The sequence below is a fragment of the Saimiri boliviensis genome, chromosome 9, assembly GCF_048565385.1.
Source record: "Saimiri boliviensis isolate mSaiBol1 chromosome 9, mSaiBol1.pri, whole genome shotgun sequence".
Lineage (NCBI taxonomy): Eukaryota > Metazoa > Chordata > Mammalia > Primates > Cebidae > Saimiri > Saimiri boliviensis.
This window is the reverse complement of record NC_133457.1, coordinates 105,086,208-105,110,345: the sequence shown is the minus strand read 5'-3', so window position 1 is coordinate 105,110,345 and position 24,138 is coordinate 105,086,208. Positions and strand designations below refer to the sequence as shown.

The 24,138-nt window shown below is 52.8% G+C and overlaps 2 protein-coding genes across 6 annotated transcripts in view; one reads left to right on the top strand and one right to left on the bottom strand.

The window, feature by feature from the left end:
• The window catches only part of ZHX3 (zinc fingers and homeoboxes 3), a 183,562-nt gene that overhangs the window by 131,534 nt on the left and 27,890 nt on the right, over window positions 1-24,138 (top strand). Inside the window, exon 5 of one of the 5 annotated variants that reach the window (XM_074406539.1) lies at window positions 1,148-24,112. The exons of the other annotated variants lie outside the window; for them this stretch is intronic. Within the exon in view, the coding sequence (XP_074262640.1) occupies window positions 1,148-1,236 (89 nt within the window). The 3' untranslated portion in view covers window positions 1,237-24,112. Of the gene's footprint in view, window positions 1-1,147; window positions 24,113-24,138 lie in introns of those variants that run through there. 5 annotated transcript variants of the gene reach the window in all.
• PLCG1 (phospholipase C gamma 1) overlaps window positions 1,555-24,138 on the bottom strand; it is a 39,753-nt gene continuing 17,169 nt past the window's right edge. Inside the window, exons 3-33 of the mRNA XM_039479774.2 lie at window positions 17,388-17,540; window positions 17,183-17,276; window positions 16,993-17,040; window positions 14,619-14,703; window positions 14,439-14,522; window positions 14,172-14,206; window positions 13,889-13,961; window positions 13,678-13,779; window positions 13,324-13,442; window positions 13,156-13,241; window positions 12,961-13,081; window positions 12,039-12,207; window positions 11,774-11,896; window positions 11,589-11,690; window positions 11,314-11,501; window positions 10,771-10,971; window positions 10,575-10,694; window positions 10,311-10,491; window positions 9,222-9,299; window positions 8,303-8,406; window positions 7,999-8,095; window positions 7,674-7,743; window positions 6,939-7,096; window positions 4,930-5,026; window positions 4,574-4,798; window positions 4,342-4,490; window positions 3,746-3,860; window positions 3,466-3,627; window positions 3,269-3,357; window positions 2,965-3,152; window positions 1,555-2,827 (exon numbers count right to left, since the gene is read on the bottom strand). Of these exons, the coding sequence (XP_039335708.1) occupies window positions 2,785-2,827; window positions 2,965-3,152; window positions 3,269-3,357; window positions 3,466-3,627; window positions 3,746-3,860; window positions 4,342-4,490; window positions 4,574-4,798; window positions 4,930-5,026; window positions 6,939-7,096; window positions 7,674-7,743; window positions 7,999-8,095; window positions 8,303-8,406; window positions 9,222-9,299; window positions 10,311-10,491; window positions 10,575-10,694; window positions 10,771-10,971; window positions 11,314-11,501; window positions 11,589-11,690; window positions 11,774-11,896; window positions 12,039-12,207; window positions 12,961-13,081; window positions 13,156-13,241; window positions 13,324-13,442; window positions 13,678-13,779; window positions 13,889-13,961; window positions 14,172-14,206; window positions 14,439-14,522; window positions 14,619-14,703; window positions 16,993-17,040; window positions 17,183-17,276; window positions 17,388-17,540 (3,659 nt within the window). The 3' untranslated portion in view covers window positions 1,555-2,784. The remainder of the gene's footprint in view (window positions 2,828-2,964; window positions 3,153-3,268; window positions 3,358-3,465; window positions 3,628-3,745; window positions 3,861-4,341; window positions 4,491-4,573; window positions 4,799-4,929; window positions 5,027-6,938; window positions 7,097-7,673; window positions 7,744-7,998; window positions 8,096-8,302; window positions 8,407-9,221; window positions 9,300-10,310; window positions 10,492-10,574; window positions 10,695-10,770; window positions 10,972-11,313; window positions 11,502-11,588; window positions 11,691-11,773; window positions 11,897-12,038; window positions 12,208-12,960; window positions 13,082-13,155; window positions 13,242-13,323; window positions 13,443-13,677; window positions 13,780-13,888; window positions 13,962-14,171; window positions 14,207-14,438; window positions 14,523-14,618; window positions 14,704-16,992; window positions 17,041-17,182; window positions 17,277-17,387; window positions 17,541-24,138) is intronic.

Genomic DNA, 24,138 nt, shown 5'->3' with positions numbered 1-24,138 from the left:
GGGCAGCCTTTAGTCCTGTGGCAGGGGGCAGAACGCCCCTGACCTTTTAAGCTCTGCTCTGTGTGTACATGTCTGTGTCAAAAACTGTTGAAAGTGAAGGTCTGTCTCTTTGAACCCAGTCTGCTTGTCCCTGGTCTGTCAGCCAGAAGGTTCTACTGGTGATAACAGGAGAGCAAGGAGCCTGCTAAGTAGCCCCTCTGCCTTCTGGCACCACCAACTTCCCTCTCCCAGCCCTGCCTTCTCTCTTGGTTTGCTCTAACAAAATCAGCTTTTCAACCCTTGTTACTCATTAAGTCACCTTGAGGTTTTGACCAATACCTATGCTAAGGCCCCAGGTACCAGTATTTTTCAGAAGCTCCCCAGATGGTGCTAATGTGCTATTAGGGTTGAGACTCCACACGTCATAACCCAGCAGGAAAGGCAGTGCTGCCCAAGCTGTCGCACTGTAGGGACATGGCCTACAGGCATGGGGAGAGGAAAACAACTCCTGATGTCAAAGTATTCGACCCCAAGTAATCCCCCCCACCAAAACTCCCCAACTCTGCTTGGTCCTTCTGGGTCAATCGACATTTGTCAGGGCTGGAGGAATCTTGAGGTGAAAATGATCTTTAAATTTGCTTGAGAGTTGGCACATTTTCCACTAGGAAGAACAAAGCCTCTCCAGTGAGGCAAAGGCAATGTCTTATAGAGCCCAAGATACATGAGCTTCAGGTCTACAAAGCTGCCTTAAGAAAGGCAGAGCTGTCCCTACCCCAGATTGTGTTCCAGAAACTTATTCAGCAAATGGAGACATGTATTGATGAAAATTGAAAGGGTTAACACCAGCAGGCCAAGGATGTTCTAACCAATGAGATGAGCCCTAACAGAAGGGCCTACACAGTCTTCTTCCTTCTGATAGGAAACCTTTCTCTCCACGCCATAAAAACCACATGGATCATGAGGGCCCTGGTGAATTCCCATCCACCACCTTCTTGTGTTGTATGGGAAAAAGTCACCCTCCTCTCTATGAGCTGGGACTGTGACGCTCTAGAAGAAAGTCACATAAGAACCTGAGCACTGTCGCTGTTTGATACTGGCTATCAGTTCATGTCATCCATGGAACCAGATCTTAAATTGTTTGTGTGGCATCATTTTTGTTCCATCCCAGCACAAAATATGATGGAAACAGAGCCTCGGGAAGAGGAGGACTTTTTCAACCATATTCTGGGCACAGAGATTTTGGCTGCCAAGTCCTAGAGGCAACCAGAATGGCACCTGGCAATGTTAACTGAATGCAACAGTTTTGAACGGAGAGATTTCTGTGAAACTGGAAAGGAGCTCTGGTTGTTTCCAGATCATCACCAAAGCTGGCTGGCCAGAAACCCAGGCAGGATGTACTCTGTTCGGACGGGCAGGAGAGAAGGTGGCCCCACAACTGCTGTTAGCCCAGAGAAGGTAACAGCTACTTAACCTGAAAAGTTTCCAGAAACATCCCACCTGCTTCTATTGCAGAATCATCTGGTGAGTATGTCCCCAGACAACAGGCTTTCCTGAGCCCCAAAAAGAGCATACAAGTTAAAGGAAAAAGGACATGAGGATTATTTATTTGGCAGTCAGATCTTAGAGGGCAGCAGAACTAGCAAATGGCCAACCCTGAGCCCAAATATGGGCAGTAGGTTTGTGTGTGCTGAATGCTGGCTATGCTATGGAGGCACCTTTGCGCCCACGGGCCTGGACCCCAGCCTCTGTCCTCAGAGGTAGGGGCTGCCTTTCTAACTTTCCCATCTCGATCCCTAGATCATTTTTTTACCAGTCAGACAGAAGCTGCAATAAGCATGGCAGCTTCATTCAGCACCCAGCTGCCTGTACCCTGCCCACCCAAGCGGCAGGCATTTCAATTCCTTTTGGGAAAGCATATCAAGTTATCTTTGCTTTAAAAAAACAAAAAAACCTCACCAAAATAGGCTCTGCTATTGCTTCTCTTCCCACCCACCCCCCACCCCATTCTTGACAGTGCCTTAACATCACAAACTGAGCCCTCTTAACACAGCAGGCAGCCCACCTGCCACTCTTCTCTCCAAGGCTCTACTCCAAGGTTTCCCTACAAGGGTGAGGAGCAGGAGGAGTAAATAACTTAGTTACAATACCATTGAGAAGAAAAATAATACTGCTATTTTTAACATGATCCCCTGTATCTTTCAGGCTGGGTTATGTTCCCTGCCATGGGCAATGTGCCCTTGTGCTGTGTCCTCCTCCTCAGGCAGGGCAGAGCCCTTCTCCATGCAGGCCCTACACTCCTCTGCCCTGGCTCCAGGGCCAGACTGCAGGGGCATCTAGCCTCTCACCCTGCCCAGCTGTGGTTTTAAAGCTACAGGACAATGTAAACTTTGTTTCCCTGGCCCAGCAAGGCTCCTCCTCCTCCTCCTCCACTCTTAGGAATGTCAGTGGCTCCTTGGAGCCTCCTGTGCCACTGGCTGAGGTGCCCTCTCTCTCCAAGGGGCTTCAGCTGTGGTCCTGGCCCCACAGGATGGAAGGATCCATCTCCAGAAGTCAGGGCCAGATGTGTGTGCTTAATGCGAGACACAGTACAGTTTTTGCCTTCACCCAGAGCTGGGGCATGGAGGCCCAAAACAGTAATACATCTCATTAATGGCTTGGTTTCTGTCTAGCATTCACTGCTGGAATCTAGGCTTCAGGCTGTGAGACCCGGAAGGCCACCACAGCAGGCTGCTTCCAAAGAACCCAGTTCATGGCATTCCATGAGGCGCACAGCACCTGCTGCTCTCCAACGAAGCTGGGGTACAACTAGAGGCGGTTGTCTCCATTGACCCGAGTCCTTCTTGGGGCCCTGGACAGAAGGGAAGAGTGTCAATTGGACAGCCCAAAGCCAGACAATACTATAACTTTTCTACCCAGGAGAAAGAAACACTGAAGTAGGACCTAGCCACAGCCTTGCTGGCTCTAGCACCCCTCCATCTCCCTTACCTTCGTTCTCGACTGTCAAAATGGTCTGCAAGATGCTCCTGGGAGATGCGGAAGTCCTCAAATGGCTGCTGGTAGCGGGACTCAAAGGAGCCTTCCCGGGCCCGGCCATGAAACAGCTGGCCCGAGGCATCTGAGCCCCGTTCCCGCAGGGATGTACCACTGAAGGGACTGAGGTCACCGTTCTCTTGCTTCAATGAAGGCAAGTGCAGAAGAGGGTCAGTGACTTTTCTGCACTTCAGGAGGGTGCTGCCTGTTCTCCTCCCACCCACCTCAGGCCAGCCCACCCCACCCCTGCTGCAGATACCTTGGCAGGGAAAATGTCAATCTTGATCAGCAGGGAGGCCAACTCCAGGTCCTCGCTGTAGTTGTTCTTCAAAGGCACTGCTCTGTATCCTAAGAGGAGGAAACCCTGGTCCTTAGCCCAGGAGGGACAGAGCAAGGGGCCCAGCCCTACCGTGGCAGCAAGATCACAGGGGCACTGCCTCCAGGAATGGTCCTCACCTGTCTTCAGGCCTTTTACTGGGAAAGTAGCCTGAGCTAGGAAATTCTGGTCACTAAACATGTCTTCTTCATACACCACGAAACGCAGAAAGGCAAATTCAGGGTTACTGATCTGGAAGTGGAAGGGCTTGGCCGGCCATACAGGGTTGAGTCCATTGTCCACTGTGAAGGCAACGACAAAAGGCTTCAGGTCACCCTGGGAGAGGATGGGATGACTGGTGGAGAGGGCCTTGTGGTACCCCCAGAAGGAGGAGGAGGATGACTGGGAAGACAGACTGACCCACAAACTCTGTCTTCTGCTTGGTGCTGTCATACTCAGCTCCAGCCACCTCAATCTCCACAAAAGGACACACAATGCCTCGGCCATTCTTCGGCAGATGTCGGGCCCCCAGCACCTGCAGGCAGACAAAGGGGCCTAGGATTGTCTTTCCTGCTCCCTCCAATCCCAGACTGTGGAGGCTCAGCCAGCTATCTGTGAAGTGGAGGCAGTGCGCCCTCTGCTGGGACCCCAGGACACTGCCCATGGAGTCCTGCTGCCCGTAGTTTAGTCTTAGCTTGAGCTAAAATTTCCATGTGAGTCTTGCCATCTACTTTATGTTAAATCCATGTCTATTTTAACACAAAAATCTTTTAAATGATTTCCTATTAGGAAAAAAAATTTCTTATAAGAGCAAGTCACCCCATCAGTGGCTCTGCACATGTCCTAGATATGTACACCGCATGCTATCTTCACCCCTTCAGAGACTCTGCTCAGGCCCCACCCACACTGACCACCTTGAGGCCTGAAACTGCCCATTTTTGGGGAACTCGACATAACCACACTCCATCAGCAAGCAGCCCCTTTTCCACCCTGAAGCCCAGATGAGCAGCACCTACCTCAATACAGATGGCACATGGCTCCAGCCCGCGGAGGCTGCTCTTGTCAAATGGGTCGAAGGCCTCGTCCCGCATGGTACTTGGCTGCAGCACGTAGCCACAGTGCCTGCCCGTCATGAAGAGGGCCTGGTTCATCTGCATAGGCTTGTCTGGAAGAGGCAGATGATGGCGCATTCCAGTCCAACTGCCCCACAGTGCCTCTCCCCGCCCTCCTCACAGGGAAACTCCTCACCAGGGGTCTGGAAGTTAAGGGCCACGAGCTGGCTGCCACAGATCCACATGGGCAAAGGATCATAGTTGGAAGAATCCAGTCGCTGGCCCTTGGGGTAGATGCGGGAGAGCTGCAGTCGATTGTACTGAAGGAACTTCTTGCCTTTGGCCTTGTTCACGTATTTCTCAGCCTTGGTTTCCGGGAAGGACGACATGTCCCGGTAGCAAGCACGTTCTGTGCCAATCTCTGGGCCAAACAGGGAAAACACTTACAGAGCCCGCCCACCCGGGCAGTGTTGTGGGGATAACTAAATAGTCCTTCTGCACCCACCAGGCCCTCCAGGCACATGCACACCCCGCCTGAGCCCTGACCCTTACTCTCTTCATCGAAGGGAACAGGCCGGCAGTAGACAACAAGCTCAGAGAGTTCCAGGGCGATTTTCTTCCTCCGTTCCATCATCTTCCCCTCAGAGAGCTGGTGACACACACAAGGCCCTGCTACAGCCCTGCCCAGGAGAAGGAAGCCCCTGCCAGCCTTGGGCACGACCACACTGCAGGTTCACTGGGCCTCTCCCCCACCCTCCCCTGTACATTCCAGACACCACACCAAACAGTAAACGAGGGAGCTCTGTCCTCAGTCTCATCCTGGGATCAATCATCTTTCCTCCTCTCTGTCCCAGAAGACACATTTGCCCTCTGACCCTCTTAAAGAGGTGGGTTGGGGGAGAGGTGGTACAGACGCCTCATCACCACCCATGTTCACAGTGAGCTTCCAGGGATCCTGGGATTGGCCACACTCACAAGTGACACTTTCTAATCATTCATTACTCAGCCTCATCCTGGGGTAAAAATGCCCTGTGTCATCTGTGACTGCACTGAGGATGCAGGTCCCTGGCTTGGTCTCCATCTGAGTCCTAAGGATGATCCGCACTGCCTCAGCTCCCCCAACTCCAATACAACCACCCACTCTCCATGCAAATCTCTACAGAAGCCCACTTACAAGTGTCCCTTCCCATCATCTCACTCCTGGAGGTCCCCTTTCTTCTTTCAGTGGCTTTTTTTTTTTTTTTTTTTTTAAGACAGAGTCTCTCTCTCTTGCCCAGGCTAGAGTGCAGTGGCATGATCTTGGCTCACTGCAACCTCTGCCTTCTGGGTTCAAATGATTCTCCTGGCTCAGACTCCCGAGTGGTTGGGACTACAGGCACCGCCCCCCCCACCACACCCAGCTAATTTTTTTGTATTTTTTTAGTAGAGATGGGGTTTCATCATATTGGCCAGGCTAGTTTCAAACTCCTGACCTTGTCACCTGCCTGCCTTGGCCTCCCAAAGTGCTGGGATTACAGGTATGAGCCACTATGGCCGGCTTCAGTGGTTCTTACATTCAAACTCTCTTCCTTTTTAGGCCTAGACCCTTGGATCCAGCCCTTTAGCCACCTGGTCTACCTGTACCTTTTCCGTCTAGGGGACAGCCTGGCAAGCACCCTATCCCTTCTGTTTGGCTTGCAGGTGCCTTCTCCAAAGCAGCTACAGACCCCCCTACCAAATGCACTTGGTGAAAGGGCCACCAAGTAGGAATTCCCTAACCCTTGAGAATACTTCTTTCTCTGCTCCCCCAGGCTCAGTGGAAGAGGCCTCCCTTCTCCAGAAGGCTGGTCCTTCCAGCTAGGCTTGGGTTCCATTTCCTCCCACACCCTGCTCGCTCCCTCCCTTCAGCTGTCTACATGACAGCCTGTTCAAACCCCAGTCAACTGTTCTCTCCCTCAAGGACAGGCCCTACAAAGGCTCTGCCTTTGCCATTCCAGACTCCCCCGCTGCCCACTGCCATCTAACCCCAGCCATACTGCTGACACAACTGGGCTATGTGCTGCTGCTGAATCCAAAGGGCATTTACAGGTTCTTATCAGGCCTGTGTTTAGCTCTGTATCCCTCAACACAGGAGACCCCCCTCCCTCACCAGTGGCCTACAGGCTGTCTGACTTGCCTACCCTGGACTTCTTTCCTTGCCCATGCCTTCTCATGTGGAGCTTCTCAGTCCATCCCAAGTTCTCTTCCTTTTGTACACAACCTCATCTCTCCTATGCCTGGGATGCCACTCCTGCTTCAGCCCAGGATTTCTCCTCTTAGCTCTGGCCTTGTGTATCCAACTGCCCACTAAGCAGACCCACTTAAACGACCCATCACTATCTCAAACTCAACACCATCTAAACACACCACATTGTATCTTATGTGTTTCTTCTCGATCCCTAGCTAAGGCAGGGGCTGTGGCCTATCTAGCGTAGGCCATTGGCTGCCCCACTGCTCTGAGGGGGCTTGTGCTGAGAGCTGGAGGTCTCAGCTGCCTGACAGGCACACACACTGCCCCGCAGCAGGCTCCAGCAGAATCTCACCCTGGCATCTGCGGTCTGGGCCACTTCACGGATCTTTTTCACCCAGTCCTGCAGCTCCTCCTGTGAGTCGGCAGCAACATCCAGGGACCAGTGGGCCACCGATGCCATGCTGATGGAGAAGACGAAGAGCCGGTTGTTCTTGCCCTCAGGACGGATGGCTGGGAGGGCGAGAGCAGATAAGAACTGAGAATAGACATCTCACCCACTCCATACCCCAGGCACTGGCTCAAATGAGTTCTATCTCATTCCATTTCCTCCTTCCCATACCCCATGAGAGAAAGGACTGCTTTGCAGACCCATTTTACAGATGACAATGCTGCAACTCAAACAAGTCACTGCTGGTTGAGGTGGAGCCAGTGTTTCAACTCGGCTCTGCCTGACTCATGCTTCTGCCTCAGGCCACGTCTGCCTCTCAACCCCATCTCCAAGCTTCTGTCACATCCCTGTGGCCCAACCCATTAGGCCTGGGGAGGTCAGCCAAACAGTAGCATCATCTTTGCAGCCAATTCTGATGGGTTCCCCAGTGCCTGGCGTGGGTAAACATGCAGAGGTCAAAGCTGAGGGTGACAAAGGGAGCCCAGGGTGTCAAAGGGATATAGAGAGCATGGGGAGAGCTTGGAGTGAGGGCAGCCTTTGGGGTTCAGCCATCAGCTTCCTCCCTACGAGCAGGAGAGAGATACAAAGGAGAACCTCACCCTAGAGAACAGTGGGCAAGAGAAAGGGATGGGAGCTCACCAATCTGACAAGCTGGTACATCCAAGACCCCCCGCAGCAAGTCCCCTAAGGGGCTGTTCTCGTCCAAGTGCTGTGGGAAGCAAAGCCCACCGATGGTCAGCATGGCTACTGCGTATGTGTGTGAGGGGATATCCGTGTGCATGGGACAAACGCATCTTGTGGGTGTACCTGTGACTGCCAAACATAGCACAGGTATATGGGAGACCACCCAGCCCATGTGACATGTGTCTGTGCATGCACATGCATGCTTGGGACTGTGTGATGGGAGATTCTAAGGAGAATCTGGGGATAGGGAATGCCATTCCTCAGGTGATCCTGGCCTTACCTCCCTCTCTGGCTCCAGGGCCACGGGGTTGACCATCTCTTCCACATAGTTTGATGGGAACCACAGCTGCTTCTTCCCTCCATAGTCCCCTCGCCACCTGTGGGAGCCATAGGGTGCTGACCTCCAGCAACCACCCCTAACTCCCACGAGGAGAATATCCTTTGGTAGGGGATCCCATGCCTAAGCCAGGTTGAGCAGGCACTGCTGGTACACACAGGAGACAAACACATGACAAATACATGTCTTTGGAGCCCCAGCTCCACTGGGGCCCTTGGATTCTGGGCCTACCACACTACAGGCTCACCAGCCTCCCTCTTGCTTTTCCACGTTCTGGATGATAGCACTCTTGGTGAAGGTCAGCTCGTCCTCCCTCTGGGCCTTGTAGTCAAAGAGGGCTTTGACTGCACACTGCAGAGGTGAGACGCACCAGTCAGAGCAGAAAGGCTCCCCCTGCCACTGCTGACCTGGGGCTTCATGTGCACACACACATGTGCTTGGGCTTCCCAGCCTTGGGTCAGGCCACTGGGAGATGACACTGCCAGCAACAGGCCCTAGTTATAGTTCTCGTTACTGCCCTGCAGGGAGGTTCTGGAACAGATATGATCAGAGAGGTAGGACCTCTGCCAGTGAAGTGCCTTAGGATCCAGGTGGAACCTTAAGCCGCACCCTGGGCCACAGAGAGAACCTTGTATCCTCTCCCAGGAGTCAAGGCTGGCAGGCCAAGAAGGCAGGGTCTGCAGTTGCCCTGAGTGCCTCCCCAGGACCTGGAAGCATATGGGGCCTGGATGGGACCCCATCACTTATCTGTGAAGTGGAAAGAAAAACCTCTCAGGTCCTCTGGCTATGGAGGGAAGAGGGCCCAGGCCTTTTTAGAGAAAAAGGCGAGAAAAACGAACCTATGTGACAGAGCTCCACATGCCAGGGAATGAGTGGCCAGTGTGCCTCCTGCCCCCTACCCTGCTGCTGCCCAGGGAGGAAACAGGGGTCACCCATGGGAACAGTTTTAAAGGGTCATGGCTGATCTCAGGGGTGGGGGCTAGGGAGTGGGTCAGCCCTGGGTGACCTGCGGTCGCTCACCAACCACACATCTCTCACCTCTTGGGCCTCAGAAAACCACAACCACCACTTCTCCACAAAGACCAGATGGCCCAGAACACAGAAATGAAGCCCCAAGCAGCTGGGGACCCTCCCCAGCTTCCTGTGCCCAGAGGCCTGAGCTGTACCTTGAAAGTTGGCATAGGGTTTGCCTCTACGTAGAAACCAGGGTTGCGTCCCTCATACAGGGCCCCGTAGTCAGGCTCCTGGAAACAGGACACAATGAGATATGTTAATGTCCCAGAGCCCAGAGGTAGAAAGCAGCTGGTTTCTCCAGCAGCTTCCCTTTCCCCCAGTGCAGCAAACTTCCACGTGGCCTTCCTCACCAGGACACCAAGGCGGCCACCATCACACTAGCACCTGGTCCACAGGGATCCTTCAACCTCAGTGGAGACAGCTTCAGGGGCCTCAGACCTTGTCTCACCCTTTCCTTTCTTCACATTTTTACCCCTGAAGCCCAGCCCAGGATTCTAAAATCTCTCAGGTCCTGAATGCCCAGACTCCCAAATATTTCTGAGCTATGTGCAGGTGGGTCCTTCACAGACTGCCCATATTCAGTGCTTTAGTTTAGTGGCTCACTGGTTCACTGCTGAGCCAAGTCAGGAACAGCCTTCCCATTCCCTACACTCCTTCTGCCGCTCCTTTCCACCACCTGATCCCAGAGGCCAGTGGACAACAGGCCTCTTCCCACCCTACTGGGGAGTCTAATGAGGACAGGAGTCTCTCAACTGACCTCCTGGTCCCAGACCCCTTCCTCCTGTCCAGGGTCCTTGTCACCACCTGTGCTGCCATAGGTCCTGATTTTTTCCCTCACTGGTCTCACCTCCTATGGCTCTGTCCTCCATACCATCCATTCTTGGGTAGCCTCATCTCACCTGCCCTGGGACAGAGTCTCCAGGCCAACCCCAGCTGGATGAGTTTCCCTTGTGTGTACCTCTCCTGGTGTGAGCCCCAGAACCTCCCCCTCCACACCTTGGCTCATGACGAATCCTCTGCCTGTGTGCCTGTCCCCATCCTTACAGACACCGCACAGATGTCCCCTCTTCCAAATACTCTCCTGGTACCCAGACCATGGCTCCTACTTGGACTCAGGGGCCCTCTTACAAACTCCAACACCCCAGGCCTTGCTGTTACACACATCCAGATTATCCAGTGACTAAAGATTCTGGGTCTCTCCTGCCTCCCCTGCCTCGCCCCGTCTACCACAGTGCCCTCACAGCTGTGCCAATCTTCTCCAGTGCCTCCTCATTGATGGGATAACGCAGCTTCATCTTGCGGTATAGCGGATGTTTCTCATAGTAGCTGATGAGGTCAACAAGGCTGTCGAACTCCGAGTTCCCTAGCATCACAGTCTGTCCCTCCTGCTGGACACGGCAATGCTTGATCTTGCCCTCAGCCCTTCACAAGGACAAAATAGTCACACAGGGTCAGGGCAGCCCAGATCCCAGCAAGGCCCCACAACCCAGGGCCACACCCCTCACCGGAAAGAGATGGCATATGAGTTGGGTTCGTTCCGCTTCCGCACCAGGAAGGCCCCATCACGGGGGACACGCATTAGCATATGCTCAGCCTGTGCTCTGGTCAGGCTCGCGTGGTACCACCTGAGGACAAGCAGAGTCAGGCCCGGCCAGCACCACCCATGGCCCTCCCCTGCCCACTCCCATGCCCCTCCCTCACTCTTTGCTCTCATGGGCGTTGGTCTGTGGAACAGGTTCTGAAAGTCGCATCTCAAACTCATTGCAGCGCAGGGGCACCTGCTGGTAGTGTGTGATGAGGTCATAGAGGGAATCAAAGACGAGGTTGTCTGTCAAGAAGAACTTAGGGGTCCCAGCATCTTGCCGGGAGTGGATACGGCAGTGCTGGACTTTCCCGTTCCGCCTGTGGAAGACACAGGGTGAGAGAGGCTGGGAGAAACAGGCCAGGGCCCCAAAGATCAAGTTCCACCCCAAGTGAGGCACCAAGTCTGAAGGAGGGAGGCCAAGTTCCTGAGGAGCACAAGTGTGGGCAGTTGCACTGAAAGGCTTCAAATTAACTGAAAAGGGAGGGGTGTGGTGGGGGGTGAGTGCACATGTGTGTGTTTGTGTGTGTGTAGATGAAATTATGTTCCATGTAAAACAATTGTCCTGGATCAAAGGCTCAAATGTTAACTGGTTATCTCTGGGTGGTGTCATGTCTATACGCACACTGACTGAACGTGAGCGTTGGCATGGGAAGTGTTACCAGAAAGACAGCGTGTAGTCGCCCACGAAGGTCTCACTCTCTCGCACGAGGAAGGAGCCGTCAGGGGCCCCAGTCTCGATGCAGTACTCAGTAAGCAGGCGCTCAGCGATGTGCCGCCCGTCACGCCCTGCCCCAAGCTTCCCATGGAACCACTTCTCATTGGAGTGCAGCTCTGTGCTGCTGCTGACCTGTCAAGGGAAGGCAACAGCAAAGACACTGTGACCCTGGCTCAGGCCTGACCTGGCCCAGCCCCCAGACCTGGGCTGGTCCCTCACCTCCTTGGGCTCCTCCTCATCCTCATTGCCCTGGTCACTGCTGGTCTCCTCAGAGTAGTAGATCTTGCTGCTGGTCAGAACGAAGTAGTGGGGATACCATTCCTGGAACAGACCAAAGGAGGACTCGTGAGCCAGGGTCCTCACACCCACCAGTCCCACCACCCCAAGCCCAGCCCAGTCCTCACGTGGTTCACAGGGTCCTCCAGGTAGAGGATGCCATTCTTGATGGAGTTGCTGATGTCGTTCTCTGAGTACATCACAGATGTAGGCACTTCCTCATAGGCACTGCCCTCAGCTAGCTTCTTGTGCTGTAGGGGCAACCAGAACAGGGCAATGCAAACCCCAGTCCTCACCCCACCTCTTCACCAGGCTTAGGCCCAACAGCTGAAGCCATGGCCCAGGCGAGGCACTGAGAAGTGTGGGGCTTCCCCAGTGAGCCCACCACCCCACCTTGATGAGGATCTTTCTCTTAAGCTGGTTGGGTGAGGGGAGCCCATCGGCAGAGATATCCACGGGCTTGGTGAGGAGTGTGTCCCCCAGAACCTTCTTGAAGTACTGGGCCATGTTTCTCTGCTGGGCAATGCTGCAGTGATCTTCGATGGAAAGGATGACTGGGTACCTGCAGGGTCGGGGACAAGCACAGTGAAACAGATCCTGCAATCCTCTGGGGTCTAAGTAGCCTCTCACAGTGAGGTGTTGGGCGTCAAGGGCCTGGGGGCTTCTTGTCTATAAAAACCATCTCAGAAAAGAGGCAGGCTTCTCAGAAGAGAGGCAGGCTATAGCCACTGGTGGGGCAGAAGGGGTTCTACAGCTGTGGCGGCAATGGAAACCAAAGGGTGGCAACAGATGCGGTCCCGAGCTGGTCCAATTATGGAGGGTGCTCAGCAGTGCAAGAAAAATCTTTCACATCAAAGAGGTCAAGAGAGAGGAGAAGCCTCCAAAGTTAGCTATTAGAGCCCTGGTGAGGTCAGGGAGATCAGTGACCACAGGTTAAACAGTAAACAGAATTGAAGGAATGGGACATAAGCAACACAGACAATCTTCTGGGCTGTGAGGGGAAAGGAATTAGCAGGATACTGGCCTAAAGAAACCAGGGCATGTTTTCTGAAGATGAGAAGAGCATGAATGTGTTCTACAGGCTAAAGAACCCATGAAGAAGACAGTGGGCCCAAGATGTAGGAAACAAAGTATAACTGGGAAAGCAACAGCTCAAGCAGGAAGTAGAAGACGAGGAGAGGCCAAGAGGTAGGACAAAGATGAAAGGCAGGGGGAGAGGGGACAGGGCATTCAAGGGGTCTTTCTGCCCTCTGTCCCTCCAGAATAAGAGAGTTGGTGCCCAGTTAACCCCTTGGTCCTCCACCCCCCGACTCACTCTGAGGCCACAAAGGCATGCTCCTTGATGGTATGCAGGACATCTGAGAACTTGATCTTGGTGGTAAGGGTGTGCCCATGGTAAATGACTGGCATCCCATCCGGACCATCCCAGCAGTCCACTGAGGAGCAACATCACCATGGTCAAGCAGGCAGGCCTCCCATCTTCCCTCCCCCAGCCCTGAACCCCACGTACGCTCAATGCAGCGACAGCCCATCCGCAGGCAGCGAGCGTAGGCTTCCAGGGAGGACTCACTGGAGAACTGGTCCCCGGTCAGGTACCTGGATAGGCAAAGAGAGGCATGTATGGTCTTATGGGCCCTCCTGGGAAGAAGCTAGGTGGGCCCAAAGGAGCCACACTCACGTGTTGTGGGAGGAAGAGATCCAGTAGTGGGAAAGAGGGTTGTTCATGGTGTCCGGGCACACAGCATCCAGCTGCGAGTTCCACACACTGTTCTCTTTGGAGAACAGGAAGGTGACAAACTGTCCAGGAACATGTGGAAGGGAAGAGAAAGTGAGCCCTTGCCCTGTCCGACCAGAGATGGTAGGTTGGGGATAGAAGAGAGAGTGCTTGGTTCCAACTGGGGATGGGAAAGATGCACAGTAGGTAGGAACAAGGTGGCATCCCTAAGGACCATCTAGCTCCTGGAGCCCAGGTGGGGTTCTGGTTACCCCTACCCATTCTCTGACAACAAAAAGGGTGAAATGTCAGGCTCACCTCATCCAGGAAAAAGTATGGCTCCTCAATCTCTCGCAAGGGGTCTCGGAGGAAGCTGAGCATGAACTCCTGCACCTGGAGGCGATCAACAGCCCACAGCTCCTGATGGGGGAGGGCAGGGCAGGGCCAGGCATGAGAGAAGCCTCCAGTCAGTGATGAGCCCACCAACCCCCCAGCCTGACACCCTGGGCCAATGTCAGCCCAGCCATACCCCCTGGTAGTCAAGGAGGAACTGCTGGAACTCAGGAAGGGACACTCGGCAAAGCTCCGGCCGCTCCCCAGCCCTGCAGGGAGAGAAGGTAAGCTGGCTAGCATGGCCAAGAGACAGTGAAGTGCCCCATGGAAGGCAGAACCCAACTCCCAGCCAGCACAGCTTCCAGAATAGTCCAGTACGGTTCCCTACTCCCACTGCCTCCCACCTGGATCAGGAATCACCCAGAGGAGAGATGAAGGGGGCCCAAGGGAAAACCCCACCTCCCCACTCCAAACCAAACCTCAGAGTACTGGCTTCCAAGAAGGGGAGGTCCATCTGCAGGAAACAGAACCTGGTCAGGGCAAGAGCCCCTGTGAGGCCATGTGGGAAAGGGGCTAGTAAGAAGACAGGCTAGAGCAGCAGATGGGGGCAGGCCTCAAGAGGAGAAGAACTGGAGAAATGGCACACAAAAGCCCCTAAGCAGGGCAGCAGGGCTGAGGCAGGCAGGGATAGGGGTGGAGTGAAGGAACAGGGGCAGGGGTTGAGGGAGGGCAGGTGGCTCATGCACCGTCTTCTGGGCGCTGTACATGAGGCTGCGGTACAGCTGAGCAAACTGCCCGTAGGTGATGTCCCCACTGCGCTGCTCCAGGTCCTGCATGGTACAAAGCAGGATTGCCAGTCAGGCCCCCATTTGCAGGGCTCTTGGCTTCCCCTGCCCCATCTACAGAAAGCCCTGGGGGGCACTTACTGTCAGTCGCTCTCGGAGGAAGCGCATGTTGGGGACCCGGTAGTTGACCTGCGACAGCATGTTCTTCAAGTCCTTGGCTGATATACTAAGGAAACAGGGACATCCCCAGTGGTCTCATCCAGCTTCTGATGACCTCTGACCTGTAGGTCGAGCCCACCTGGGGCTGGACAGGTAAGTAACACTATTCTGGGAACCTGGAGTCCTGAGGGCGAGACTGAATCAGAACCCATGGGGTGACCAAGATTAGTCCCTTCCTTTCTTTGGACCTCAGTTCTTCATCTGAGCTAAATAAATAAATAAATGAATGAATGAATGAATGAATGAATGAATGAAAAGCAAGCCTGTAATTCTAGCAAGGAAGAAGTGAACAGATTCAGTAAAGTGGGTCAGGCATGGAAGAAAAATCGAAATCCAGGCCTCCCCTCCCACCAGCACTGCTCAGGCCTGTGCCAAGGTGGCAGTCAGCCCATCTAAGATAGAAGGCAGGGCTCACTCACAACTTCCTTGTCGGGGGCAGCATGGCAGTGGGTCCCCACCTGCTGCCCACTGAGATGCTGGGAGTTTGGTCCTCAGAACCCATGAACCCATGAGGGGGAGGAAGAGGGAGGTGCATCCTCCACCAAATACAATCATTGGCAACTGGGCACCTCCTGGGGCTGGACAGGGCCTGGCTCTAGGAAAGAAACTCAGAGAACAAGCACCTCTGCTCTCCAGGAGTGTCCTGCCCAGGATGTGAGGCTGGGGACACTGCTGGACCTGGCAACAGGATGGACAGGAAAGAAAAAGAGGGGCTTTCTCTCCTGGAAGGTGGTGTCAAGGAGGGGGTGGTGGGTTCACCTCCTCTGAGACCCAAGAGCCTGGGAGGAGGCACCAAAATTCCCCAAAGGGACTGAGCTCCACACTGAGTGGGTCACACGCCACAGAGGGAGGGCTGGCTCTGTACAGGTGCCATCTCCTCTGATCCTCAGTCACTCAGGAGGTAGGTGCTATCAGGGTCCTTGTTTTCCAGTGAGGAAACAGAGACCTTCTGGTGGCAACTGCCTACATTACCAACCTTGCCCTCTGTGGACTCTTTCCCATCAACATATGCAGCCTGTTACTTCGTCCACCAAAAACACATGTCTTGTCCCTGCTTAGCTCTCTAGCTATTGCCCCACTTCTTTCCTCCCCTCCACAGCAAAACTCCTTGTAAGAGTCATCTTGCTCCCTCTAATTCCTTTGGGCCCCTCACTACTTGGTTGACACTGCTCTTCCCACCATGTTAAATCCAAGAGTCAAGGGTCAGATTTCACCATTGTCTTCTTCCCTGGGTTGCCAAAACTCAACACTCTGGGGGTTGCTCCTCTTACCGCACTAGCTGTCCTCCACCCCTCCAATCTTTAATATGGGGGTGATCTGGGATCAGCCCCTGGACCCTGCCATTTTCTTGGTCTGCTTGCCCCCTAGATGATCTCATCCAGTCCTGTGGCTTTCAGTGTCATTTACATATTCCCAAGTTAATATCTGCAGCCCCAACTGTGGACCTAAACTCACTCCAATCACCCACTTACTCAACATCTCTCCCTGGACAGCTCTAACAGGCATCAGAAAACTTAACATGCCTCAAAAACTGAACCCCTGAGATTCCCTCCAAATGGGCTTGTCCCTTGATCTTCCCATGTCAGTCAATCGCAACTCTGTTTTCCAGTTGCTCAAGCCAGAGACTGTACTATTATCCTCTACTCCTCTCACATCCCATAATCAATCTGTTAAGGACCTTCTTTCTGGCTTATCTTCGAAATACACCATGGCCAAAATCTACCATTACCATCATGAGCCAAGCCCTTTCATCTTTCACCTGGAGTATGGAAGCAGCTCCTAACTGAGCTCTCCACATAGCAGCCAGAGCAATCCAGAGTAACCCAAGTCAGATCACATCACTCCTCTCTTCAGAACCCTTCCATGGCTTCCCGTTCCTTTCACGTCAAAGGACCTCACCATGGTGCAGCACCCACACCATCCGGTCTTCGCTCCCCTTCTCTCCTTGACTCCTCTGGCTGCCACAACAGACCTCAGAGCCATGAGCTTCAGGGCGCTCTTCCCACATTACTGGCCACCCTCACCTCCAGGACACCCAAAGCGATTTCTACACATCCAGTCTCTGCCCACAGTGGCAGGCCACACAGCATGTGGCTGGCTCCTCTCACCAGATTACACCAAGGCCACCAGAGGGCTTTGTGCAGAAAGCTACTTGTGCCAGAAACTTTTGCCCACCCCTTAGCCCCACTTAAGGTCCCCAGGGTCCTCTGGGTCTCCAGGCAGCTGCTTAGAGGCCCAGCTAAGGTTCTGGATGCCCATACCCACCCTGCTGGGTTACGCACAGCTCAGTACTTACCGATCCTCACGATTCCGATCCACTGAGTAAAACTGCTTCCGGAGCCACCTGGAGAAGAGAAGCCTGAGGTAAGGGCAACTTCTCCATCTAGGGCCAGACCTAGGAGATGTCTGGGCACACAATGGTCTGCTGTTCCTGTCCCCCGGGTCCCTAATGCTCCCAGCCCTATCCCTTCAGGAGTGGTTCTTACCTCTCAATCTGCAGGGGTGTGGGTGCCTGCAATGTATCCTCCATCAGCCAAGTTAAGCCCTTGATCCACATGTTCACTTCATCCTCAGATGTGGCTATGAGCAAGGTATAAACAGCTGCACCGAGGGTACATATCTCCCACTGGGGAGGAGCCAGCAGGCATTCCTCTAACTATCCCCTATCTCCTCTACCCCCTTGACTCCCACCTTGCAGGCTCAGGGTCTTCAGGCGGAATTCCATTCCATAGAGAATGACAAAGCAGTGTGACTGGTCCGGCCGGAAAGCGGGGTCCTCTTGATAGCGATCAAAGTCCCGTGAGGTCTTCCCTGGGCGGATCTCCTTGATTTCGCGAATATCAACTAGAGGGGTAGTGAAGAGACCAAGATCAAGCTGGGGTCTCCCGGAGTCAACACCGAAAGGAGGGCAGCCTGGTTTCCTCATTCTTACACTCTCTCTCAGGGAGGAACCCCAGAGGCAGAGCCAAGACCGCTCAGTCACACTGGGTAATAAGAGGGCTGGGTTGAGTCTAGGGATAGACCTTTGCTAAGGGCTCAGAGGTCAGAGAAGGCTATCTGGGGGAAAGGCGGTTATGCGGGGTGTCTCTTCCCTATCTTTGTTCCCTGAGACATTTTGACCTGCAAAAGAGCTGGATTCCAGAAAGAGAAATGGAGACCCAAGGCTGATCATGAGGACCACTGCCTAACACAAGGTACACACAAATCAAATCAGAAAGTCCCAGAGGCAGGGCTGGGTAGGTTAAGATAGGCCTCAGGATCCCCAAGAGAAAGGCTCAGGCCCAGAAGACTGGTACATGCCTGAAATGCCTAATTGCTAAAGACATCCCCACACAAGTCTCAGCAAGGGAATCCCGGCCCCATCCCCTGACCAAGGCATTGGTGGTCCCAGAGCAGCAGCCATCCTGGACCCAGACCACCATTTTGCCCAGGACCTTATCTTAGCTATCCAAGGCCCTTGCATGCTCCCCTAGCCTTCACGGGGCATAGTCAGAGAGGTACACAGGATTAAATAGCAGATGACCTGTCTCAGCCACTAAAACTTGAGACAATGATGGGTAACTCATTTAACTTCTCACAGTCTCAGTTTTACAATCTATAAAACAAAGAGCTTGACTGAGTTTCTCTAGAAGGCAGGGTGGTAGAAAAAACATGCGCACGAGCTCTGGGCAAGACTGCTTGGACTAAAATCCTAGCTCCACCTCACATTAGCTATGTGATCTCAGTAAAGTGACAGCCACTCTGATCTCACTGTTACACTTGTCAAGAGAGTAACATATAACAACATCAGAAAGATGCTGGTAAGATCAAAAGTTGTAATAGCTAGAAACACCCAGCACTGTATATGTGGCACATGGAGGGAGCCCATCCAATGCCGACTCCTCTGCTTCCTCACTAAAGGTGCTTAGGTGCATAGGCTCTGACACACTCTTCAGCACAGGGAGGGGCTGACCACTGGCTGGAGGGCATATATTCCAGCCTAGAAGTCACTGATTTGAGGTAGATGAGGTCAAAGGAAAAAAGCTTGGCTTAGCCAACAGTGATGACTTTAAGTATTCCCTAAGCTCAGAAGCCTCTTAAAAATGCTCTAAACCTAGACTGACCTGGTAACTTTGGAGCCAGATGCAGTGCCAGCATTTGCCTGGCCAGCCCCCACCCCAGGAGCCCTTCCAGCCCAAACTGCACACCAACCTGGCTGGAATGTCCTAATGGCCCAACTTCCCCAGATGTTCTCTTCCTGTCCCGTCCCTATAGCAACTGTCACAGAACTCCCTATCTATCCCACTTGGAACAGCGGGCATTGCTTCTGGCCTTTACCCTACCTCCCCAACACATTCCTGTTTCTATCTGGAACCACCTGTCCCCTCAGCAAATCTCTTTGGCCTGTCCTCCAGCTGAGAGTCCTGCCTTTCCTGCTGCTTGCCCTGCCCCCTGGTTCTCACCAATCAGCCATCTTTCCCCAGTTTTCTGGCTCTTCATAAAACATTATTCTGACCACCCCACAAGACGTCATTCAATCCCTTCCCTAGGCTGCCCACTGCCAGTCTAAGGAGCACAAATACCTTCTATGGCCTTCAAGGTTCTTTGTGACAGAGCCCAGGGATTTACCTCCCCAGCTTTGCCCTCTCATCCTCTGCTCCATCCACACTAAGCCATACCTAGGGCAACAATAGCTGGTGCTTCCTATCCCCATTTCATCTTGATTCCTAGTCTGGGAATGTCTACCTCCCAGGCTCTCTTCTGTTCCATCAAGGTTCCAACTGAGAAGTTCCTTCCTGTGGTACTCACACACTTGATGCTTCATGCACACACGCATGTATATCCATTGCTCACATCCTAAGGCCAGGCTCCTCTGTAGCTTGCTGAATGACTGAACCAAGAAATTTAAAAAGCAGATACACAGGCAAAGGGAAGGACAACTAAATAGAGAAAAAATGAATAGTTACATTCAGGTAGGAACAGGGGCAGGGAGAACTGGGCCATGAAGATCTAACTGAGAAGACAGGGCTTCCAAGGACAGGAGGAGGAGCTTCCATCAGGGGAAATGACTAGATAAGAAACTGCAGAACAACCATAAACTCTGCCTTTTGAAACAGAAACCAGTCTGCTCTTCCGGCGTGAAGCTGCTGTCATCCCCCTTCCACACCTTCTTGCAAAGGTTGAGTGTGAGTACACACACACACACACACACACACAGACACACACACACACAGTTAACAGGCCTGTGCTCCTGCACATATTTCCATTGAGATCCGTCTGAAGGCAGAACAGGTGCCTGAAATAGGGACCAGGCAGGCACAGAGCGGCTCAAGGCCAGGCATCATATTCTCCCAAGTTCCCATCGGCCACATCTAGTCCCTTGTATTGTCTTCCATAAGGAGGCACCAGCCTGGCCCTGGCAGGAGAGTGAGATGCTTTACTAGGTTCTTGAAAGCCACATCCTGTACTACCTCCCAACCTCACCCCTCATCCTCCTGCCTCCTAGAACAAATATAGCAGTGTCCTCTTTCCTGAGAGAGCCAGGGCTGGTCCCCAGGAATTTATGAGGCGACTCCCCAGAGAGGAATGGCCTCTGCCCTGATTGCAGGTAAGAGAAAGATTGATCCAGTCTGGCAGTTTGGTCAGACCTCGCTGCGATCAGTCAGGAGGGCAGGAAAAGAGACCTTCCCAGAACTTGGGAGTTTGAGAAGGGGAGAACAGCTTAGAAGAGTAGGAAAGTCATACCTTATACCCAGAGATCCATGACCTAGCACTCCTCCCCAACTCAGAACCATGAGAGAACAACATGCAGGAGAACTATGGGGAAAAGAAAAGACAGAGATACCAAGAGACCCTCACTACGAAGAAGATGGGGCAATCAGGAGGAAGAACTCTCTGAAAACAAGGGCAGGATCCCACATCTAGCAGCCAGAAGGCCTGATGTGTAGCATGATGACAAAGGCCTAATCCCCAGTCTCACCTTGACCCAAGAGGGCAGAGCCCAGCCAGCACAGCCCATCAGGGCTGTAGCATATTCATTCCTCTGAGCCTCCAGGGCCATGGTGATGGCTGCCCAGGCTTCAGGAATGGCACATGTCCCCAAGCCCACAATGAATGCTGCCTGGGCTTCAGGAATGGCCTGAGCATTACCATTCCAACCATGGCTATAGTAGACAGTGACAAGATAAGCTGTTTGGGGCAGTGAGGGGGATCTAGTCCCTTATATTTAATTGCCCACAAACTCTCATGAAGAAACAGAGTCAGTCTTTCTTGAGGGGCTTTGAAGTAATGAGGGACCACACACGCCTATGCCTCAACTGTATACACAGGTCAGCTCTGAGGACTGAGAATCTTCTCACAGGCCAGGCTGCCTGGTGCCCCAGGCTGAATTCTGAGATCCTTGCTCTGCTCCCTGCCCTGGTAGAGATCTGCCTTCTCCTGCTTTCAGGAAGCCTGCCCTGACCATCCTCTTCCTGGCTTAGTGAGGAGAGCCACACAGCTCTTAAATTCTAACTGTGAGGCCCTGGCAGTCTCTCACTCTTTCAGCCTCAGTCTCTCCACTCAGGAAACTGGAAATTCTACTTACCTCACATGGTTGCTATGAGGACCCTGCTGGGAAGTGCTGTTAACAGAGAAATCTGGAGACAGCCCACCTGTCTACCTGTGTGCCTAGTGCCACTAACACGGGGCCTACAAAAGCTGGCAGTAGGGGAGACAAGTAAGGCCACTTGCCAGGGCTCCACTAGGTGCAAACCCAAACTTAGGCAAGATAAGTTGGTCCATGAAGAGAAGAATACAAGCGGCTATTGCACTCTGTTCAAAAAAAGAAGTCTGGCAGGGATGGGGGCATTGTATGGGGAGAAAGGGGATTCTTAGGGAGTTGTATTCAGATAACCACATGTAGACATGCCGCTTCCTGAGCCTGCAGCACCCCACCTGCACACTCATCAATAATCTGAGGCACGTGCACCCCCAAAGATCAAGTTTCAAATCCTGGCTCCAAGCATAAAGCTAGGTCTTGGCAAGTCTGCAATCTTCTCTGGTTCATCATGAATAAGATGAAGGTTTTCATGGGAGTAGACCCACCACAGACCCTTACATGTAGGCACACTGCTACGCAGATACTCACACAGGAAGGTCAGCCCTGGCCTGCCCTACCTCAGATTCATTTGTGTTTTGTTTTTTTGGGCAGAAGGAAATGTGCCTGCTGCCTGGCGCCAGGGGCCAGCTCTAAGCATTGAGGCAAAATACCACAAGACTGAATCTGTAAAATCAAAGCTTATATGATGGGGCCAGGGAGACTGGGAAGGGCAATGTTGCTTTTCCATCTCTTCCCTCCTCTCCCCTCCTTTCTCAGCTCAGGGACAGACTCCTGGCCTAAGACCACAGAGATTAGGGACCAGCAGTTACTCAGAGCAGAGCTTCTGGGCCCTGCAGTCCTGGAGAGCAGTCACCTTTTGGACATGCCTGTAATAGCAGGTGCTTTCCCTTTAAAAGGAGGCTGTTTCCTCATCTGAGCAACTCTCTGCCCAAGCACTCTGGAAGCTGTGAAGCTACACAACCCTCAGGGCCAGCTGAGAATATGCCTCTGCAGGAGAGTAAGCCTCCACCCTGGGACAGCACCCAATCCACTGAGTGGGGAGACAGGGTGCTGTCAAAGGGACAAGGTGGGCAGCCAGTCTGGAGCCTAGAAAAGGGGGAAGACAGTAACCACAGAGGACCCATCTATGTGCCTGGCTCTTCTGAAGGTAGGGCTGCTTCCTGTCTTTGACTCCTGCTCCCACCCTGACTCCCCCCAGACATCAGACCAAGCTGTAGGCTTGCTACCAGCTCTCCTTTTGTCCAGTAAAGTGGGATAACCACCCTGTCTGGCCACCAAAGGATGTGCATAAGGGCAGTATTCCTGTTATCCAGGCAGAGTTCCAGGACAGCGGGAACCCTAGGGAAGAGAAAGGCAGGGCTCCTCAGAGCACATGAGAGCCAGCCAATCCTGCCTCAGGGGGCTGACCCACTGCAGGCCCTAGAAGGGGGAGAAGGAGCCCAACCATCAAATCCAAGACCCTAAATTAGACTCAAGCTTCTTGTTGAAACCTGTGTCCTAGTGTCCTCTGTGCTCAAAAAAGCCACTTCCAAATAGCCCAACAGACAGAGGTCCCCCAAATTTACAAGACTGTTAACCACTCATCAGGTAAAAAGGGTATAGAGAGGTATTATGAACAAAAGCACTGGCAAGGTGGGCAGGAGGCCTGGACCCATCTACCCATCTCTTTTTTTTTTTTTGAGATGGAGTTTCGCTCTTGTTACCCAGACTGGAGTGCAATGGCGCAATCTTGGCTCACCACAACCTCCGCTTTCCAGGTTCAAGCGATTCTCCTACCTCAGCCTCCCAAGTAGCTGGGATTACAGGCATGCACCACCATACCTGGCTAATTTTGTATTTTTAGTAGAGACAGGGTTTCTCCACGTTGGTCAGGTTGGTCTTGAACTCCTGATCTCAGATGATCCGTCCACCTCAGCCTCCCAAAGTGCTGGGATTACAGGAGTGAGCCACCAAGCCCAACCTGGACGCATCTCTCTGAGCCTCATTTTCTTCATCTGCAAAATGGAATCACTACTCCTGGCACCTCCTTCCTTGGACTACAGTAAGATGCCAACGAGGTAAGAGATACAAAAGTGATTTAATCAGAAAGGGACAGGAGGACATACGGAAAATTAAATCCCCCAAATAAGGAAGATATGGCCAAAAAAACCACCAACAAAAGTACCCCAAATTTCTGAACATGAAACATGCTTTCACTGATATTTTTTCTTTTTGAGACAGAGTCTGGGTCTGTTGTCCAGGCTGGAGGCTGCAGTGGTGCTATCTCAGCTCACTGCAACCTCTGCCTCCCAGGTTCAAGCGATTCTTGTACCTCGGCTTCCCAAGCAGCTGGGATTACAGATGCACGCCACCAGCCTGGCTGATTTTTGTATTTTTTTGTAGTAGAGATGGGGTTTCACCATGTTGGCCATGCTGCTCTCAAACTCCTGACCTCAAGTGATTCACTTGCCTTGGACTCCCAAAGTGCTGGGATCACAAGCGTGAGCTACCGAGAGAGTTTTCCTTTTATAAGGTACATACGCTCACTTTAGAAGGCTGAGACAAGAGGATCGCTTGAGGCCAGGAGTTCAAGACCAGTCTGGGTAACAGAGCAAGACTCCACCTCTGCAAAAAAAAATTAAAATTAAAAAAAAAAAAACTTAGCTGGGCATGGTAGCATATGCCTGTAGTCCCAGATACGTGGGAGGCTGAGGTGGGAAAGATCACTTGAGCCCAAGAGTTTGAGGCTACAGAAGAGTAGCTCTATGAGCTACGATCACAGTACTGTACTCCCGCATGGGCAACAAAGAGAGACCCTTTCTCTATTAAAAAAAAAAAAAAAAAAAAAAAACTCAAAGTATATAAGCTAATTGATGTAAATGG